At 43.0% G+C, this 15,072-nt stretch overlaps 3 protein-coding genes across 5 annotated transcripts in view; 1 reads left to right on the forward strand and 2 right to left on the reverse strand.

Moving 5' to 3' along the window:
- The first annotated feature begins 1,033 nt into the window (after positions 1-1,033).
- LOC134451241 (ICOS ligand-like) lies at positions 1,034-5,451 on the forward strand. The gene is made up of 5 exons (XM_063201540.1): positions 1,034-1,384; positions 1,502-1,855; positions 2,142-2,426; positions 3,138-3,302; positions 3,622-5,451. The coding sequence occupies exons 1-5, from the start codon at positions 1,324-1,326 to the stop codon at positions 3,699-3,701; spliced, it is 945 nt and encodes a 314-aa protein (XP_063057610.1). The 5' UTR covers positions 1,034-1,323; the 3' UTR covers positions 3,702-5,451.
- On the reverse strand, positions 5,112-12,501 carry nit2 (nitrilase family, member 2). Its single transcript, XM_063201541.1, has 10 exons — positions 12,385-12,501; positions 11,998-12,116; positions 11,497-11,617; positions 9,670-9,758; positions 9,421-9,514; positions 9,213-9,287; positions 8,976-9,054; positions 6,786-6,884; positions 6,125-6,180; positions 5,112-5,690 (listed from the first exon to the last, which is right to left on the reverse strand). The coding sequence occupies exons 1-10, from the start codon at positions 12,410-12,412 to the stop codon at positions 5,596-5,598; spliced, it is 855 nt and encodes a 284-aa protein (XP_063057611.1). The 5' UTR covers positions 12,413-12,501; the 3' UTR covers positions 5,112-5,595.
- A 281-nt stretch (positions 12,502-12,782) lies between these two features.
- Positions 12,783-15,072, reverse strand: part of tbc1d23 (TBC1 domain family, member 23) — a 32,560-nt gene continuing 30,270 nt past the window's right edge. For all 3 annotated transcript variants that reach the window (XM_063201545.1, XM_063201543.1, XM_063201542.1), the window contains one exon: positions 12,783-14,962. In XM_063201545.1, coding sequence (XP_063057615.1) covers positions 14,878-14,962 — 85 coding nt within the window. In that variant the 3' untranslated portion in view covers positions 12,783-14,877. The remainder of the gene's footprint in view (positions 14,963-15,072) is intronic.

A 15,072-nucleotide genomic window follows, 5' to 3' on the forward strand; every position in this document is an offset into this window, starting at 1 on the left:
ATGCATCAATATAGGATTGAGGCACCATAAATACAGGACCAGTATGCGGGCAGAAGGCCCAGATGGCAGATTCATGGTCATGCTGGCCTGCACATTAGTGATATGACAATACACACACCGGTGTAAAAGCTGAATTTAGGTCATGTTGTTTTTTCATTGGCAAAGTGCCTATTAAAGGAAAAGTAACGACAGGAGATGGAGAAGAGAGCATAAACACCTGACATGGCTTATAACACTACGCTGCATTAAAGCAGCTATAAGTGGCTATTTGGCCAAAATGTTACAAAAATATGTTTTCCTGACTGTAGATCTTCCCATTTTCAACTATTTCTCATTATTAAAAATGCCTTTTTTGTTCAAACAATTGTTATTCAACCCAACATCACCAGATGCTGCCCAATATCCAATGACCTAATATCAAACAGGATGCCTATTTGTGAACTGTTGTGGATTAGGGTGTGATAAACCGTTGTAGTGAGATGTAAAGGTCACCAGCACCACCTTGTTTGCACGCTGTAGCTGTCGACGCTCTAAACAAGTGAGACAGATCAGATGCCCCCTGAAGCCAAACCCTGGGAGGGGAGGGGAGGAGCGTAGCCCTACTGTAACCTGTTCCTGCTTTGCATGACTTACCTTGGTGCACTGGTGGCCACACCCTTTCTGCCAACTGGGATCACAGGGACTGAAGCTTAACTTAGATGGTTCTCTGGTTCAAAGTATCCCAGAACAGCCTATCTGATGGCATTTGATGAGATAGAGTAAAGAAAGGAAACAGGGTCAAGACTGGAAAAGGTCAAGGAGAGAAACATGGGCCCCTGGGGTAGGGAACAGATAAAAGGAAATTATTTTTTTTATCTGTACACTTCACTCACACTTATTACACACACTTATTGTGTAATTAGAGGTGTCTGTCTGACGCATGACTGTGCTAGTCTAATTAGTGTGCTGTGGCCAAATCAAGGGAGGTGAGTTGACTTCCACCGACGCATGCATGCGAGGGCGGAGATAATGGTACAACAAGCCTCAACAGAAGCCCGCCTCGTCCTCAGATTCCTTCAACATTGGCTGTCACCAGCATTTTTCACCATGCGTCAGACAACAGGAACTCTTCCATAGACACTCTTTTCCCTTACCTGCAGGGGAAAGAGCTCTTTGTAACAACGGACAATGTTGAGCTGGACACAAACTGAGAGACAAAGCTGCCATCGGTCTTTGACCCACAGATTGGACATATACTTTGGATCTTTGGATGTACCCGGGACCTGGTTTTCAGGTGGATTTGCCAGCCAAGTCACCTTGATGAGTGATTGAAACTTGCCGGCGATGACACCAAGGTGGTTTACAGCCCTACTACTGGGACTGGTCGAGCTAGTCTCAACTGAAGGTATAATTATTGTAAAACACTTACCCATATAAACAAATAATTGATATCATGGCATTGACAGTGTATAGTTAACTACATCTGTCAAAACTGTTATCATAAAAAATGTGTGCTTCATAGTTTTCTTCACAGATGAGGGCTGTGTTCGAGCCATGCTCGGGGAGTCTGCGGTCTTGCCATGCACTTACAATAAAAGCACACAGAGGCTTCTCTCCTCCAACATCTCAGCCCTGTGGACGAGTGAGGAAGAAGGGGAGATGGTGAAGAAGATGTGGAGGCTAGGGGAGGAGGAGATGCTGAATAGGACTGACCACGCCAGGGCCAGGATGCCTTCCCTGGGGCCCCAGACTGGGGACTTCTCCATGACCCTGGCTGGCATTGTCACAACCGACACAAAAAGCTACAGCCTCCACATCTCCTTCGATGGCGGGGAGAGGAGCTCAGTGCTGTGTACTGTGTGTCTCAGAGTGGGCGGTAAGTCCAAGGGGATACAATTAAATATCAAATACATAACTTTCAACAGTATTAATTACTAAATTATGGTTAAATATTAGGGTTTATCCAACATGTTTTAACGGGAGGGTATAAAATAATTTTTACCTTTAAAAAATTAAATACATCAAGTTGAACATTTGGATGTGCATGATGTACAACATGAAATGCCACAAGTAACAAGTATCAAACCTGAAAAACAAAAAAAAGGGATTCTATGGATTCTGTGATCACTGCTGTTGAACATGTGTCTTCAACTCTTGCACAGCCCATTTCAGCTTCCCGTCCGTACAAAGAGGAGAGGTGGACTCGAAGGGCAAGACCCACTTTGAATGCCACAGCAGAGGGGGCTATCCTCAACCTACTCTCCACTGGCTCCTGAACGCCACAGACGTGCCCCCTGAGGGCTCGGTCCAGACCTACACACAGCCACTTCAAGACTCAGAGCTCTTCAACATAACCAGCATACTGACTGTCAACATTGCCACTGACGTCCCGGTGGCGTGCGCTATTGAGAATCATGTTCTCAACGAGACCTTTAGCACAACAGATTGTGAGTAAGCCTATGTTGCACAGTATGCTCTTGTGTCAGCGAGGTGTCAACATGCAAAGTATCAGACACCTAATTTGTTAAGGAAAATTCTCAGCATGAATGGCTTGACTGTATCTGGCTCCCAGCATGAATGTTGACATTTATGTTTCTGTGGTGCTTCATTGTTCAAGCATACTCTTAAAAAAGGTCTTAATAATACATTCAGTATACAGTCTTAAAATTCCAGGATACAGATCAGGGCTTTTTCTAGGAATTTTTGGCATGAGGGAGCATCATGGCACGTTGCGGGGGGGTGAAGGGGGGAATTTACTAGGGGAGCTCAAAAAAGTAATTTATATATTAAAAAAAAGTATGAGGGTGCACCCGTGGAGGTATGAGGGTGGAGTGCCCCTATTTCCCCATTCAGAAAAAGCCCTGCAGATAAAACTGTAACAGAGAGTCGATTGACTCAGTAAAATAGTATACTTTAAGTAAAGAGTCATACTGAGGGGGTGCCATGGCTTGGTGGGCTAGTGTGCTGTATCATTACATCTGGAACCCGGCATCCTGTCCATCTTGTCTGAACAATAAGGGTGGAAAAGCCTGACATCACGATATTCGACTTCAGTTCACTGTTGATTCACCTGAGTCAACGTACATCCTGAGACCCATGTCATATGACTCAGATTGACTCAGATTCCTCTCTCTCTCTCTCTCTCTCCCTCCATGCAGGGCCGGAGGAGGTCCAGGTGAGCCCGGTGGTGGCACGGGCCTCGGAGGCCATGTGGGTCTTCAGCACCGTCCTCTTCGTCCTCGTGGGCCTCATGGTCGCCGCAGTCATCATTTTCCAGACCAAATGGAACGGCAGCAGAAGCAGACGACATCATGTACACACAGGTATTGCTGACAGTCAGCTGACAGTCACTTTTTGTTTTTAGAGCTTGTTTTCTGTGTGTGCTTTTGTTGGATCGGACTGTTTGAGAGGAGACAGGAAAGCAATGGGAGAGAGAAACGGAGACAGGTAGGGAAATGACCTAGGGCTGGAATCAAACCTGGGTCCCCTGGTTTCCATTTGACTTCATGGAGAGTGGTATTGCCATGGCTATGTAGCCATATCCTCTTTTGCATATACAGTACTTTGCTTGGTGGGTGACATCCTGGTGAGGTAGAGACACTGTGTTATTGATACCTTACATGTGTGTGTTTTTTTGTCCAGATGACTCAGACAGCGAAGACACAGATATCATCACGGTAGACATGAGGAACTTGGACACTCTGGCTGAAACAGATGTTTGATGACAGAAGAGGTCTCTTCATTGGATGGAAAGTAGCCCACTGTATGTGTGCTAACGGTCGTCCAGGGATGGATGTGAAATGGACGGGTGTCATGTAGGAGTGGAGATGGCTAAAGCACTTGAACTGCTTTTAGTACCCTGAAAATGAGTCCAGGATTATGAGAGCATGGAAACCTACCGTCACCACAAAGTGAGATCTCAGTCAGGCGTTTTCCAACTGGCTGTGCAGCTGTCGCACTGACAATGGAAACCCTACCTGACAAGAAACTCTATATGGTCCCTGAAACAGGGTTTACCAGCTAAGAGGATTATATTTATTTGATCTGAAACGATACAATGTCACTGCACTGACCTAACTTGGGTTTGCTTGGCAGACTTGTAGCTATACATTTGGGACATCATAAAAGAAAACTATTACATAATATTAATAGCTATGGTCAAGTACAGTAGTGCAACAAGTGTCAGTGTGTGGCTCTTGACATCATTCTAGATTAGCAATCCAGCCACGCACGCACGCACACGCACACACACACGCAAACGCACACACACACTGCACTACTACATTATGGTCCTCCTGGAAGTTGGACTTTCAAAGATGCATGGTACAGCATATAGACTCCTAGTTCAACAACAGGCTTCAAGACTCTGAAGGCCTTTTGAGGTGAAATTTTGATGACTATACAAAATGCTCTCTGCCTGCCCACAAACAACCCCTAGGGGAGAGTTACCGGTACACGAGGCAGGAATGATGTCTGGCTTGCCCAGCAGGTGAAGTGAGTGCTCTGGGTCTAGGCAGCTAAGCAGGGAGGAGCTCCAGAGACATTCCACAGGGTTCCTCCATATGAAGCTACATAGAAGAGACAAAAGCACTGAGGCGTTGTGCCACCGTTACAGCTGCTGTACCCCACCCACCTGACTTGCCCTGCGCATTCACGAGTGAACTATGCCACTCCTCCGTAACTGGACGCTCCATGGACTATGTATTGAACAGGAACACTTCTAAGGAAGCACAACAGGTCATTGCACAAGTCAATGTCGCTCCTCCAGATGTATGCCTCTGGCCCTGGTGACTGGAAGGTTATCTCATGCCATCTCAATAGGCAACATTCAATATATCTTGCAAAAACATATTGTACATGTAATTCAGAGGGGGGAGGGTCAAAAAGGCATCCAGTGCTACTTGATTGCACGTACACATTATTGTTTTTACCACAGAAGGAGGGAAGGCACAGAGACACAAGGCAGGACGTCAGAGGAAATTATTGGAGGGGCGATGTTGACTTGTACGGAAGGACATTGTTGCAAGGAAGGACTTAGTTGTTTGTGTATTGACCCATCCCACCCACGTGACTTTCACAAAGAAAAAATAGGAAAATGAAGTCAAGTGAAAAACACAGGATCACAATACATGTACATAATCACAAATTCACACTTTACTGAAATTCATGACCGTGGCAAAGTCACATCCCTTTGAAGGGTAACAGACAGAGAAACATTTCAAGACTTAAGTGTGACTTACTCTGTCACAGTTCATGGTTCATGTCCTAAGGGTCTTTCTAACCAGAATTTAAAAAAAACGATTTTATTATGTGAAAGCTGTTACTGCCATCGACTAACACTAAATTGCCTCTTCTTTCTTGATACAAGCCCAGAACACTGCTATTCACTGTTTTAATTCAAAACAATGTGCATTATTTTCTCATCATTAAAGGCACCGTTTTCCATTTAATTAAAAATGCATCGTGTCTTGACACTTTGTATGCCTGCTTTCAATTACACTGCAAAACATTAAACAGTGCTGTGCACAATTTAGAACAACAGCTCCAGTTATTGAAGGTGCACATTCACAGTAACTAACTTCACTGAGCTCCAGCTGGTTGTTTGCCTGGACTTCCTCAGCCGTGTTGCACAGTGTCTACGCTGTACAGGTCGCTCCTCCTCTGTGCTGTGATGGGGATCTGTTGGCGGACATCAGCCAGATACTGGAGATCTAATGTGGACAGAGATGGAGATCAGTAGAGTGAGAGATGCACAGCGCTGGTAACTCAGTTAGCTGCACTGGTCTATATTGCATTTATATTCTGAATAAAACAAATACATGCATGTACATATTCTCTCTCTCTCTCTCTCTCTCTCTCTCTCTCTCTCTCTCTCTCTCTCTCTCTCTCTCTCTCTCTCTTCTCTCTCTCTCTCCTCTCTCTCTCTCTCTCTCTCTCTCTCTCTCTCTCTCTCTCTCTCTCTCTCTCTCTCTCTCTCTCTCTCTCTCACACACACACACACACACACACATTCCTGGTTCATCGTAACAGTTGAGACTGTTGGTACCTATGCCCCAGGCAGATGTACTTGTACTTGTTTTGTCTACAATGTCTCTTTGATCAATGTGAGTCTCTACGGGATTTTACGGTTTTGAAGTTAGCTCACCTATATCAGCATAAACAACTTCTTCCGTTGCTCCAGCCTTAGTAATCACCTCTCCCCTATGAGACAAAGACAGAGTTCACCTCCAACAAACAGAAGTAAAGGGTGTGGAATGGATTCATGCATGATGACAAACATGCATGCACACACATGCACAAATACACAACAGTGGAATGAATAGTCCCACTGGGTGATGTAATGGCAGGTGAGACATAATTAAATTGCATGAAAAAGAATTACACCAGTCTAGCTCGATATTTCTGTGTTGGACATTGTTGCCAGTGTAGCAACTGTACACTGCGCCTATATGTCTTGCTTGTTATCCAATTTGCCTTGTTACCTTCCTATTATTTAATGTTGCTTCTATTACCTTGTGTTTGACAATGTTGTCAGTGTTGCAACTGTACACTGCACCTTGAGGTCTTTGTTTACTTTTTGCTACTTTTTAATGTATTGTCCTCTTCTTTACTCTTTGTAGGACAATGCTATCAGTGTTGCAACTGTACACTGTGCCTTACCCTGTTCTTGTTTAAATTGCTCCTTGTAAGTCGCTTTGAACAAAGGCGTTTGCTAAATACTAATGTAATGTAATGTAATTACCAACAGTGTCCTACCGACTGTTCTGAAGTATAAATACGACACACAGTTGTGAATCACTGCTCACCAGGGGTTGACTACGGTGCTGTGACCCCAGGCCACGTATGAGGCCGTCTCGTCTCTAGCTGGGGAGGCCGTTGCCACGTACACCTGGTTGTCTACAGCCCTGGAAACAACGGCGATTGGAATAAAACATGAGCACTTTGAAAAAGAGGTCAGTCGTACATTAACTACGAATCATACATTAACACAATGGAATCCCTGACATCAACGTGCCCACACAATGAGTAACATCAACACTGCAGACGCACAAGTGGCATCTGCATATCTGTATGAAGACTGACATTATCAGTGCTGAGGAATGGCTGCCATTGTAACCGAGTGGTCTGCACACTGGGTTTAAGCTCCAAAATATATACAGTGCCCTCCACAATTATTGGCACCCCTGGTTGAGATGTGTTAAAAGCCTTAAAATAAATTCAGTGTTTATTGCAGAAGAATACTGTCACACTGAAAATTGTAGGAAAATGTAGCCTTCAACTCAAATGAATTGTAAGAAATTAAAAAAATCCCTGACTAAAAAATAATTATTTTTCATTAAATCACCTGTTCCACAATTATTGGCACCCTTAACAATTCCCAGGAAATAAATATAATTGAAGCATTTCTGTCATTTCTACAGTAGTTTACAAAGTTTACCAGAGTATGTAGGAACATTTAATTAGTAATTCATCACTTCCTGTTTCCCTGGGGTATAAATATGACATGACACCGAGGCCATTTCTCTTATCCACTCTTAAACATGGGAAAGACAAAGGAACACAGCATACAAGTGAGGCAGATGTGCGTCGACCTTCACAGGTCAGGCAGAGGCTACAAGAAGATTGCCACTCAACTGCAGCTGCCCATATCCACTGTGAGAGGAATAATTAAGAAGTTCAAAACAACTGGAACAGTGGTAAACAAGCCCGGACGAGGACCCAAGTTTATTTTGCCACCACGCACAGTGAGGAGGATGGTAAGAGAAATCAAAAGATCTCCAAAGCTCACTGTTACAGAATTACAACAAATGGTAGCATCCTGGGGTCACAAAGTCTCCAAATCAACCATCAGGCGCTGTCTACACGCCAACAAGCTGTTTGGGAGGCATGCACGGAGAAAACCTTTCCTCACTCACAATCATAAACGCAAGCGTCTGGAGTTCGCCAAGCGGTATTGGGGCTTCAACTGGGACCGTGTGCTTTGGTCAGATGAGACCAAGATTGAGCTTTTTGGCAACAAACACTCTAAGTGGGTCTGGCGTACCACGAAAGATGCGCATGCTGAAAAGCACCTCATACCCACTGTGAAGTATGGGGGTGGGTCAGTGATGCTGTGGGGCTGTTTCGCTTCCAAAGGCCCTGGGAACCTTGTTAGGGTGCATGGCATCATGAATGCTTTGAAATACCAGGACATTTTAAATCAAAATCTGTTGCCCTCTGCCCGAAAGCTGAAGCTGGGTCATCACTGGGTCTTTCAGCAAGACAATTACCCTAAACATATGGCCAAATCTACACAGAAATGGTTCACCAGACACAAAATCAAGCTCCTCCCATGGCCATCTCAGTCCCCTGACCTCAACCCCATTGAGAACCTGTGGGGTGAGCTGAAGAGGAGAGTACAGAGGAGAGGACCCAGGTCTCTGGATGATTTAGAGAGATTCTGCAAAGAGGAATGGCTGAAAATCCCTCTTTCTGTCTTTTCCCATCTTGTGAAACATTATAGGAGAAGATTAGGTGCTGTTTTGTTGGCAAAAGGGGGTTGTACAAAATATTAACACCAGGGGTGCTAATAATTGTGACACACATTATTTGATGTCAAATAATTATTTCTTTATGTGGGATTTTTTCCCCACTGAATAAATGCACTTGTATTGAAGGTTGGATTTTTCTCTTTTTTTCCATTAAGGTCCCATATTATTTAGAAAAAAAATAGAATAATTGGAAGCTAAAAAACACATCTTAACCAGGGGTGCCAATAATTATGGAGGGCACTGTATACTTTATGAAACAAACGGCAACGTTATGATTGACCGGTGGAAATCTTCCTCAGGTGGATCAAATCATTTGTTAAATAAAAGTATATCTTTTTTTGACCTTATACCCAGTGTGCAGACTACTCTCACACTATCTACTACCTTTGTCTGGCACCTGGATTATTGTTTTTGTGGATGTGTGCATCCCAAATTCCAAATGCCTTTGAAAATCTGATAACTGACCTCCCTCTCTGCAGCAGTTCCCAGTGGGCAGGACCAGTGGTCATGTTGAAAGCCCCCGGGTACACCAACAGCTGGCAACCTGACATAATGAATTATTCATTACATGTAAATGCACACTGAATATTAAAATATCAGAAAAAAATAGGCTAATGAATGGAAGCATGAGCACTGTTCTACACAATTGAATTACCTTTTAAATTTATCTAATTACCCTTTTCCAATTACCAATTCTATTACCTTTTTTGGCATAGATCTGTGCGAGCTCTGAAAAGCGTATGTCATAGCAGATCCCCACACCAACCTTGCAGAAAGCTGGAGATGGGCACAAAGGAAAGTGAAAATGTTATTGTTGGTATGGTTTTTAGTACTACACCCCACTGAGGAAGTGCTGACAAATGTCGCAACTTCTAATATTCTCATGTGTTGCAACTTCTAATAGACTCACGTGTATCAAACATGGACAGACAGCTGCCAGGACTAAGGGTCTCAGACTCCTGGAAACGGATCTTCCCTGGAACGTCAATGTCGAAGAGATGAATCTGCACAACACATTGACCAGGGAAGAATTGTCATTTGCTGTGTCACAATATTTAGTGTGTGTTTTCACAATGCAGTTAGTCAGTACAGCCATACTAGCTTAGTGAGTCTTGGCGTAATTTGATGCAATAGTCTTGATCGAGAAGGGACAGTATACCTTTCTATGCTTCACGAGCAGGCTTCCATCTGGCCCAAACACAGAGCAAGTGTTGTACAGCTTCCCCTGGTCCTCCTCTGGAATGGACCCTTTGGGAAAACACATTACAGCACATGTATTCAACAGCACCTATCGCCCAATCAGATGAATTAGTAGGGTGGGTTCAGAGTTACAATGCATGCATCCACCACCACCACACCTACAGTTGAGGACGATATTATTAGCCCCCCTCCTGAAATTAGACATATCTCTTCATTGATCATTGAGAATGATCATTATTAATACATGTGTGTTATTCTGGAAACAAATACACCATGGAGATAGTATCCAATAAGTTAAATTTGACTTTTCCATTTTCACAATGAGTTTAAACAAAAAAGTGTAAAAATGTCAAGGACAAAATTATTAGCCCCCTTATCATTAATAGTCAATACAGTGCCATTTATGAACAAAAATTGACACCAGACACTTTGATTAGTTGTTAACTATGTTGGCACATGTCCTACCAGGGATTTTGGCCCATTTTTTTCATCGCAAATAGTTAAGTTGGTCCAAATTGCATGGATGTTGAGGATGGACATTCATTTTCAGCACTCTTCAAATACTATCTAAAGGATTGAGGTCTGAACCACTCCATGACCATGGTTTTAGTATCCTTGAAGAACATTTGAACTATTTCGGATACAAGTTTTGGGTTATTATCTTATTGAAAGATCCAGTGAAGATCTTAGCTCCCTCTATGAGCATATTTTTGCAAGGTCACTTTCCACATTCTATCATAATTTTCAGTTTTTATGGTGCCGTACACCCAAACAAGGTTTCCTGTGGCTGAGGCTGCCACAGAATGATGCATCACCACCATGTTTAATTGTGGAAACCATCTTATAACGATTCAAGGCCTATCCCTTTCTTCACCTGACAGAAGCAGAATTCATGCATCAAAGCAGGTGTAATTGAATATCATCAGATGAAAGCACAGACGTTCAAAACTCATTTTTGACTTTCAAATGTTCACAGGCAAAGCTCAATAACACTCTGATATGCACTGCCTTTAGTAAAGGGGTTCTTCTGTGATGATGGCCACAAAGCCCAATATGATGACAAGCCCTAACAACTGTCTTTCTTGGTGGGGGAAAAAACTCCAGGTGAGGCCAGGTCAATAACAATCATCTAGGCAGGTGTCCAATGCTTCTTTGGTCTAATGAGGCTAAGCAGTTTCCACAGTTACACATAGTGGTGGGGCATCAAGTTCAGTCTGTTATTCAGCCTCAGACACATGGAGTCTGGGTCTGAATCTGGATTGCTGGGTCTTCCAACAACATTGTAACCAAAAGCATACATTTAGATTAGTTCAGAGGTTCTTCAAGGACACTAAAAACATGATATTGGAATCACCCGCTCATAGTCCAGTCCTCAATCCCGCTGAGAGTCTGTGGTTAATGTCTATGCTCAGCATCCATGCGATTTGGACCAGCTAGAACACTTTGCAGTGAAAAAATGGGCCAAAATCCCTAGTGGGGCATGTGCCAACCTAGGTAGCAACTTATCAGAGCCTGTTGTCAGTTTTGGTTCATAAATGGCGCCATATTGACTATAATGATCAGGGGGCTAATAATTTTGTCCTTGTCATTTTTGCCCATTTTTGTTTAAACTCATCGTATCAATAGAAAAATCCAAATTCAACTCATTGAACATTATCTCCATCAGTGTATTTGTTTCCAGAAGAACAGAAACGGTTAATAATGGTCATTCTTACTGAGAAATCAAGAGAAATGTCTAATTTCAGGAGGGGGGCTAATAATATCGTCCTCAACTGTAAATGCATACCTCCAACAAGGAAGATCTCATTCTCCTTGGCTGCTTCAGACAGAACCTGACTGGATTCTCCTGGGATCCTCTCAGCATACTCCGGGAAGAAACCAGTCCCATAAGGAGAGTTGAAGCATTCCTAATGGATGAATCGAGAATGAGGCCAAACAGTTTAAAATAATAGTAATAATAATTTAAGTTGTGATAGGCCACCGCTCATCTATTTAGAAGGTGCAGGATTCAGTTGAAATTTCTGTATAAAAAGGAGACAATCCGCACACTTCAAGTCTTGAGGAAGGTCTAAGGACCGAAAGCTTGCAAGTCAAGTAAAGCTTCTTTGCACAAAAAAAGAGCTGAAGTGTGCAGATTGTCTCCTTTTTAGTATAATTATTGTTGTTGTTGTTGTTATGCTACTACTACATTTCCATGCCTTTTCATTAGTTCTCATTGAATTACACCCTGTTAAATAGTCTAAATATACACCATGAACTGAATGACCAATAGGCTACTTGTACTTACTGGCAGTACCACCACCTTGGCTCCTTGTCCCGACGCCTCTGTGATCAGCCTCTTGGCTCTGCTCAGGTTGTCAGCCTTCACCTTTGTCACATGCAATTGCACTACAGCTAAACGAAACTCTGCACGACATGGCAAACGCAATTGCAAACACATATGCATTATAAGAGGTTGATCTTGAAAAATGACATACACATTAACTCCAACCATGAAATGTCCACGGTATATATTTCACCAAAGAGGGCACACTTGCAAAATGTCAACACAACTGGCCAGACACTGCGTATTAGAACGTCTAAGGTCCAGCTGCAAAAATGTAACAATGTACACTACACATTCAACAGAATGACACAGGAGGCATGAGGCGAGTCATGTTTTCATATTACTTACTCGACATTGCTTTAGTTATTCCAGCCATGAATCCCACTGCTGGTTTATGGTTTACAGAAGTAAATCGAGTGTGTTCTTTTATGGTTTTTCAAATTAAAAGCATGCCGGCCCTCAACAGGGCCTATGATAAGGCAAAGGACTTTAATTTTGACGAGCGGTTGACACCGGAAAATCCCTCCCACATTCTGTGAATGTTCGAGGCTGTCACTCCTGCGCACACTGAAGCGCAGACGGGGCACTCATTCGATCACATCAATATCCCATACAGTATATCAATCACAATATTCTTTTTTCCCCCTACATTAATAATTTTGAATACTGACAAGCTGTATACACACGAGATTGCCTGTGCAATAACAACATCGCAGAAGTCATCATGTCAGATACATTGACACAAGTTGGGAGTCCAGTTGTAAATTTATTAAAAGTGGTTACAAAAAATAACAGCATAAGGTGCTTGGAACGGAAAGCCAATGCAAGAAGTTGTTTTACATGGTAGAGCTGCTCTGCAGAGCTCTATTCAGAAACATCTGAAAAAAAAAATCAATCACATCATCGGAAGGGTAAGAGTGCCTAATTAAACTTTCCTATGGAATTTTATCACAGCTTTTTCGCACAGTGCTGCAAAAAACTGAAAATACATTTTGGTCTATATATATTTTTAAGAGCAGCAAATATGTTTTCAGGGTGAAATGACAACAAAAATAAGTTCCAAAAATCACATCAGGTTTCAAGTTACTGTTTTCAGTTTCACAGAATGTGCTTTTCTTGAGAGAATATTCCATGGCAAGATTCTCATTTCAAAGGCAAACCGCATTCCACGTCCAAGTTACATTTTATACAGGTTGTATATGCGTTTACAGACGGACAGTAGTGAGATATGATGAACCTCTGAAAAAAGCAGTCAGGAAAAGGGATGTCAAGAGTCCATTTACAAAAAGACTTATAAATATGACATGAAACATGACCTTGTCTTGTTTACTTAAAACTGATCAGCCAATGTTTGTTTAACCCCACCGACAGTACTTTTCAAATACGCCTGCTCTTTAGAACCTAGGCCTCCTACCAAGAGGACAGCCTGACAGCTTTACAGTATATACAATATATTTATATTTTCACCAATATACTTTCTCACATCATTCTGCTTCCTATTGTGTTTAAGGCTATTTGCAGGAGCAAAAAAAGTAATATTATAATATTGTACACAAAGACTTCTTTTTCATAAAATCAAACAGAAAATGTTTAAAACATAAGACCTCAGAGAAAGAGTTTCTGATACTGAATGTTTTAGTGTGAACACAAAGTCCAGGAAGGGTTTTGTTTTCAATGTATACATTGTACATGAGCGTATACATGTGCTCCCCCAACACCCTGGGCTAGGATGAGAGTTCCATACGAAAGGGAAATGTCAGTATTCTGCTGCCAAACTGCCCTGCCATTGAAACCTCACCTCCAGTTCTGGCCAAATAAACATACACACTCAGCTTTTAATAAATACAAGGACATGCAGCACACCGTTATGGTCTTTTCTGATAAAAGTCTCCCAAGCGGGTTAAATACATCCACAGGTGGTGGGCAATGGACCTGGAAGCTGAGGAGTATTCCAAGGTTCCATGGTTAAGTGGTAAACCTGGCTAAGTTAACCTGCAGGAAGTGGTAAACGTGCTAATAGATAGACCACAGGTGTCATTTAGGTAAAATGCTGACTCTGTGCCCTTCTATTAGATGATTTACGACGACCTCAAGGCTATTTTAACCTGGTTTACTACTGAGCCAGGCTCTTGGAATACTCCCCTCATCTCTGTACTGACCTCGACTGCTGGAGGGGGGTACATCACTTTACCAGTGAGCGGTGACTTAGTTAAGGCTGAGGACAGGTATTTCAGGTGTCTGATTTTTACACCACGGCGACTTGACATGCCCACATACACAACGCTAACTTAGTGGCAAGTGAAAGCTGGAAAACAGAAGGAAATATTGACACAAAACAAAAACAAAAAACAAGAAAAAACAGCGGGGAGCGCTTGCATCAGTTCAGCTTTCGCTTGTAATAGTCATGTACAGAGTAAGAGTAGAGGAGCCTCAACTCTACAGTCCTGCTGTCCAACACTTCATGGCCAAGCCAGACCGGCGTCCATGCCAGCACCATGTCCCCAATTGGAGAGGGGGAGTGTTGGGAGTTGGATTTGAGGAGGTTAATAGCCAACACTGTTAGGTGTGCACCGTCCTGGAGAGGAGGCAGATACGAAGAGGTTGGAGGGGAGGGGCGAAAGAGAGAGAGAGGGGAAAAAAAACACCGGAGAGACCCACAAACGCACACAGAGAGATGAGACGAGTGCCATCTGGCCAAGGTGGTTTGTCCTGTTGCAGTTCCCCTGTATGACCAGCAGAGGCACTGTTGCTGCGGTTCCTTCTTCTTCCTCCTCCTCCTCTTCTGCTCTGGTTCCTGCTGCTGCTGTGCATGTGTGTGTTTTGAGTGTTTGTGTGCGGGCTCTAGGAGCTCTCCAGGGCATCCAGCACCTTCATGATCTGCTGCTTGATGGCCTTGGTGGCGTCCCCCGCGTTGGGGATCAGATACCTGCAGGGGGGGGCGGAGAGAGAGAGAGAGAGAAAGAAAGAAAGAAAGAAAGAAAGAAAGAAAGAAAGAAAGAAAGAAAGAAAGAAAGAAAGAAAGAGAGAGGGAGAGAG

The sequence above is a fragment of the Engraulis encrasicolus genome, chromosome 6, assembly GCF_034702125.1.
Source record: "Engraulis encrasicolus isolate BLACKSEA-1 chromosome 6, IST_EnEncr_1.0, whole genome shotgun sequence".
NCBI classification, from domain to species: domain Eukaryota; kingdom Metazoa; phylum Chordata; class Actinopteri; order Clupeiformes; family Engraulidae; genus Engraulis; species Engraulis encrasicolus.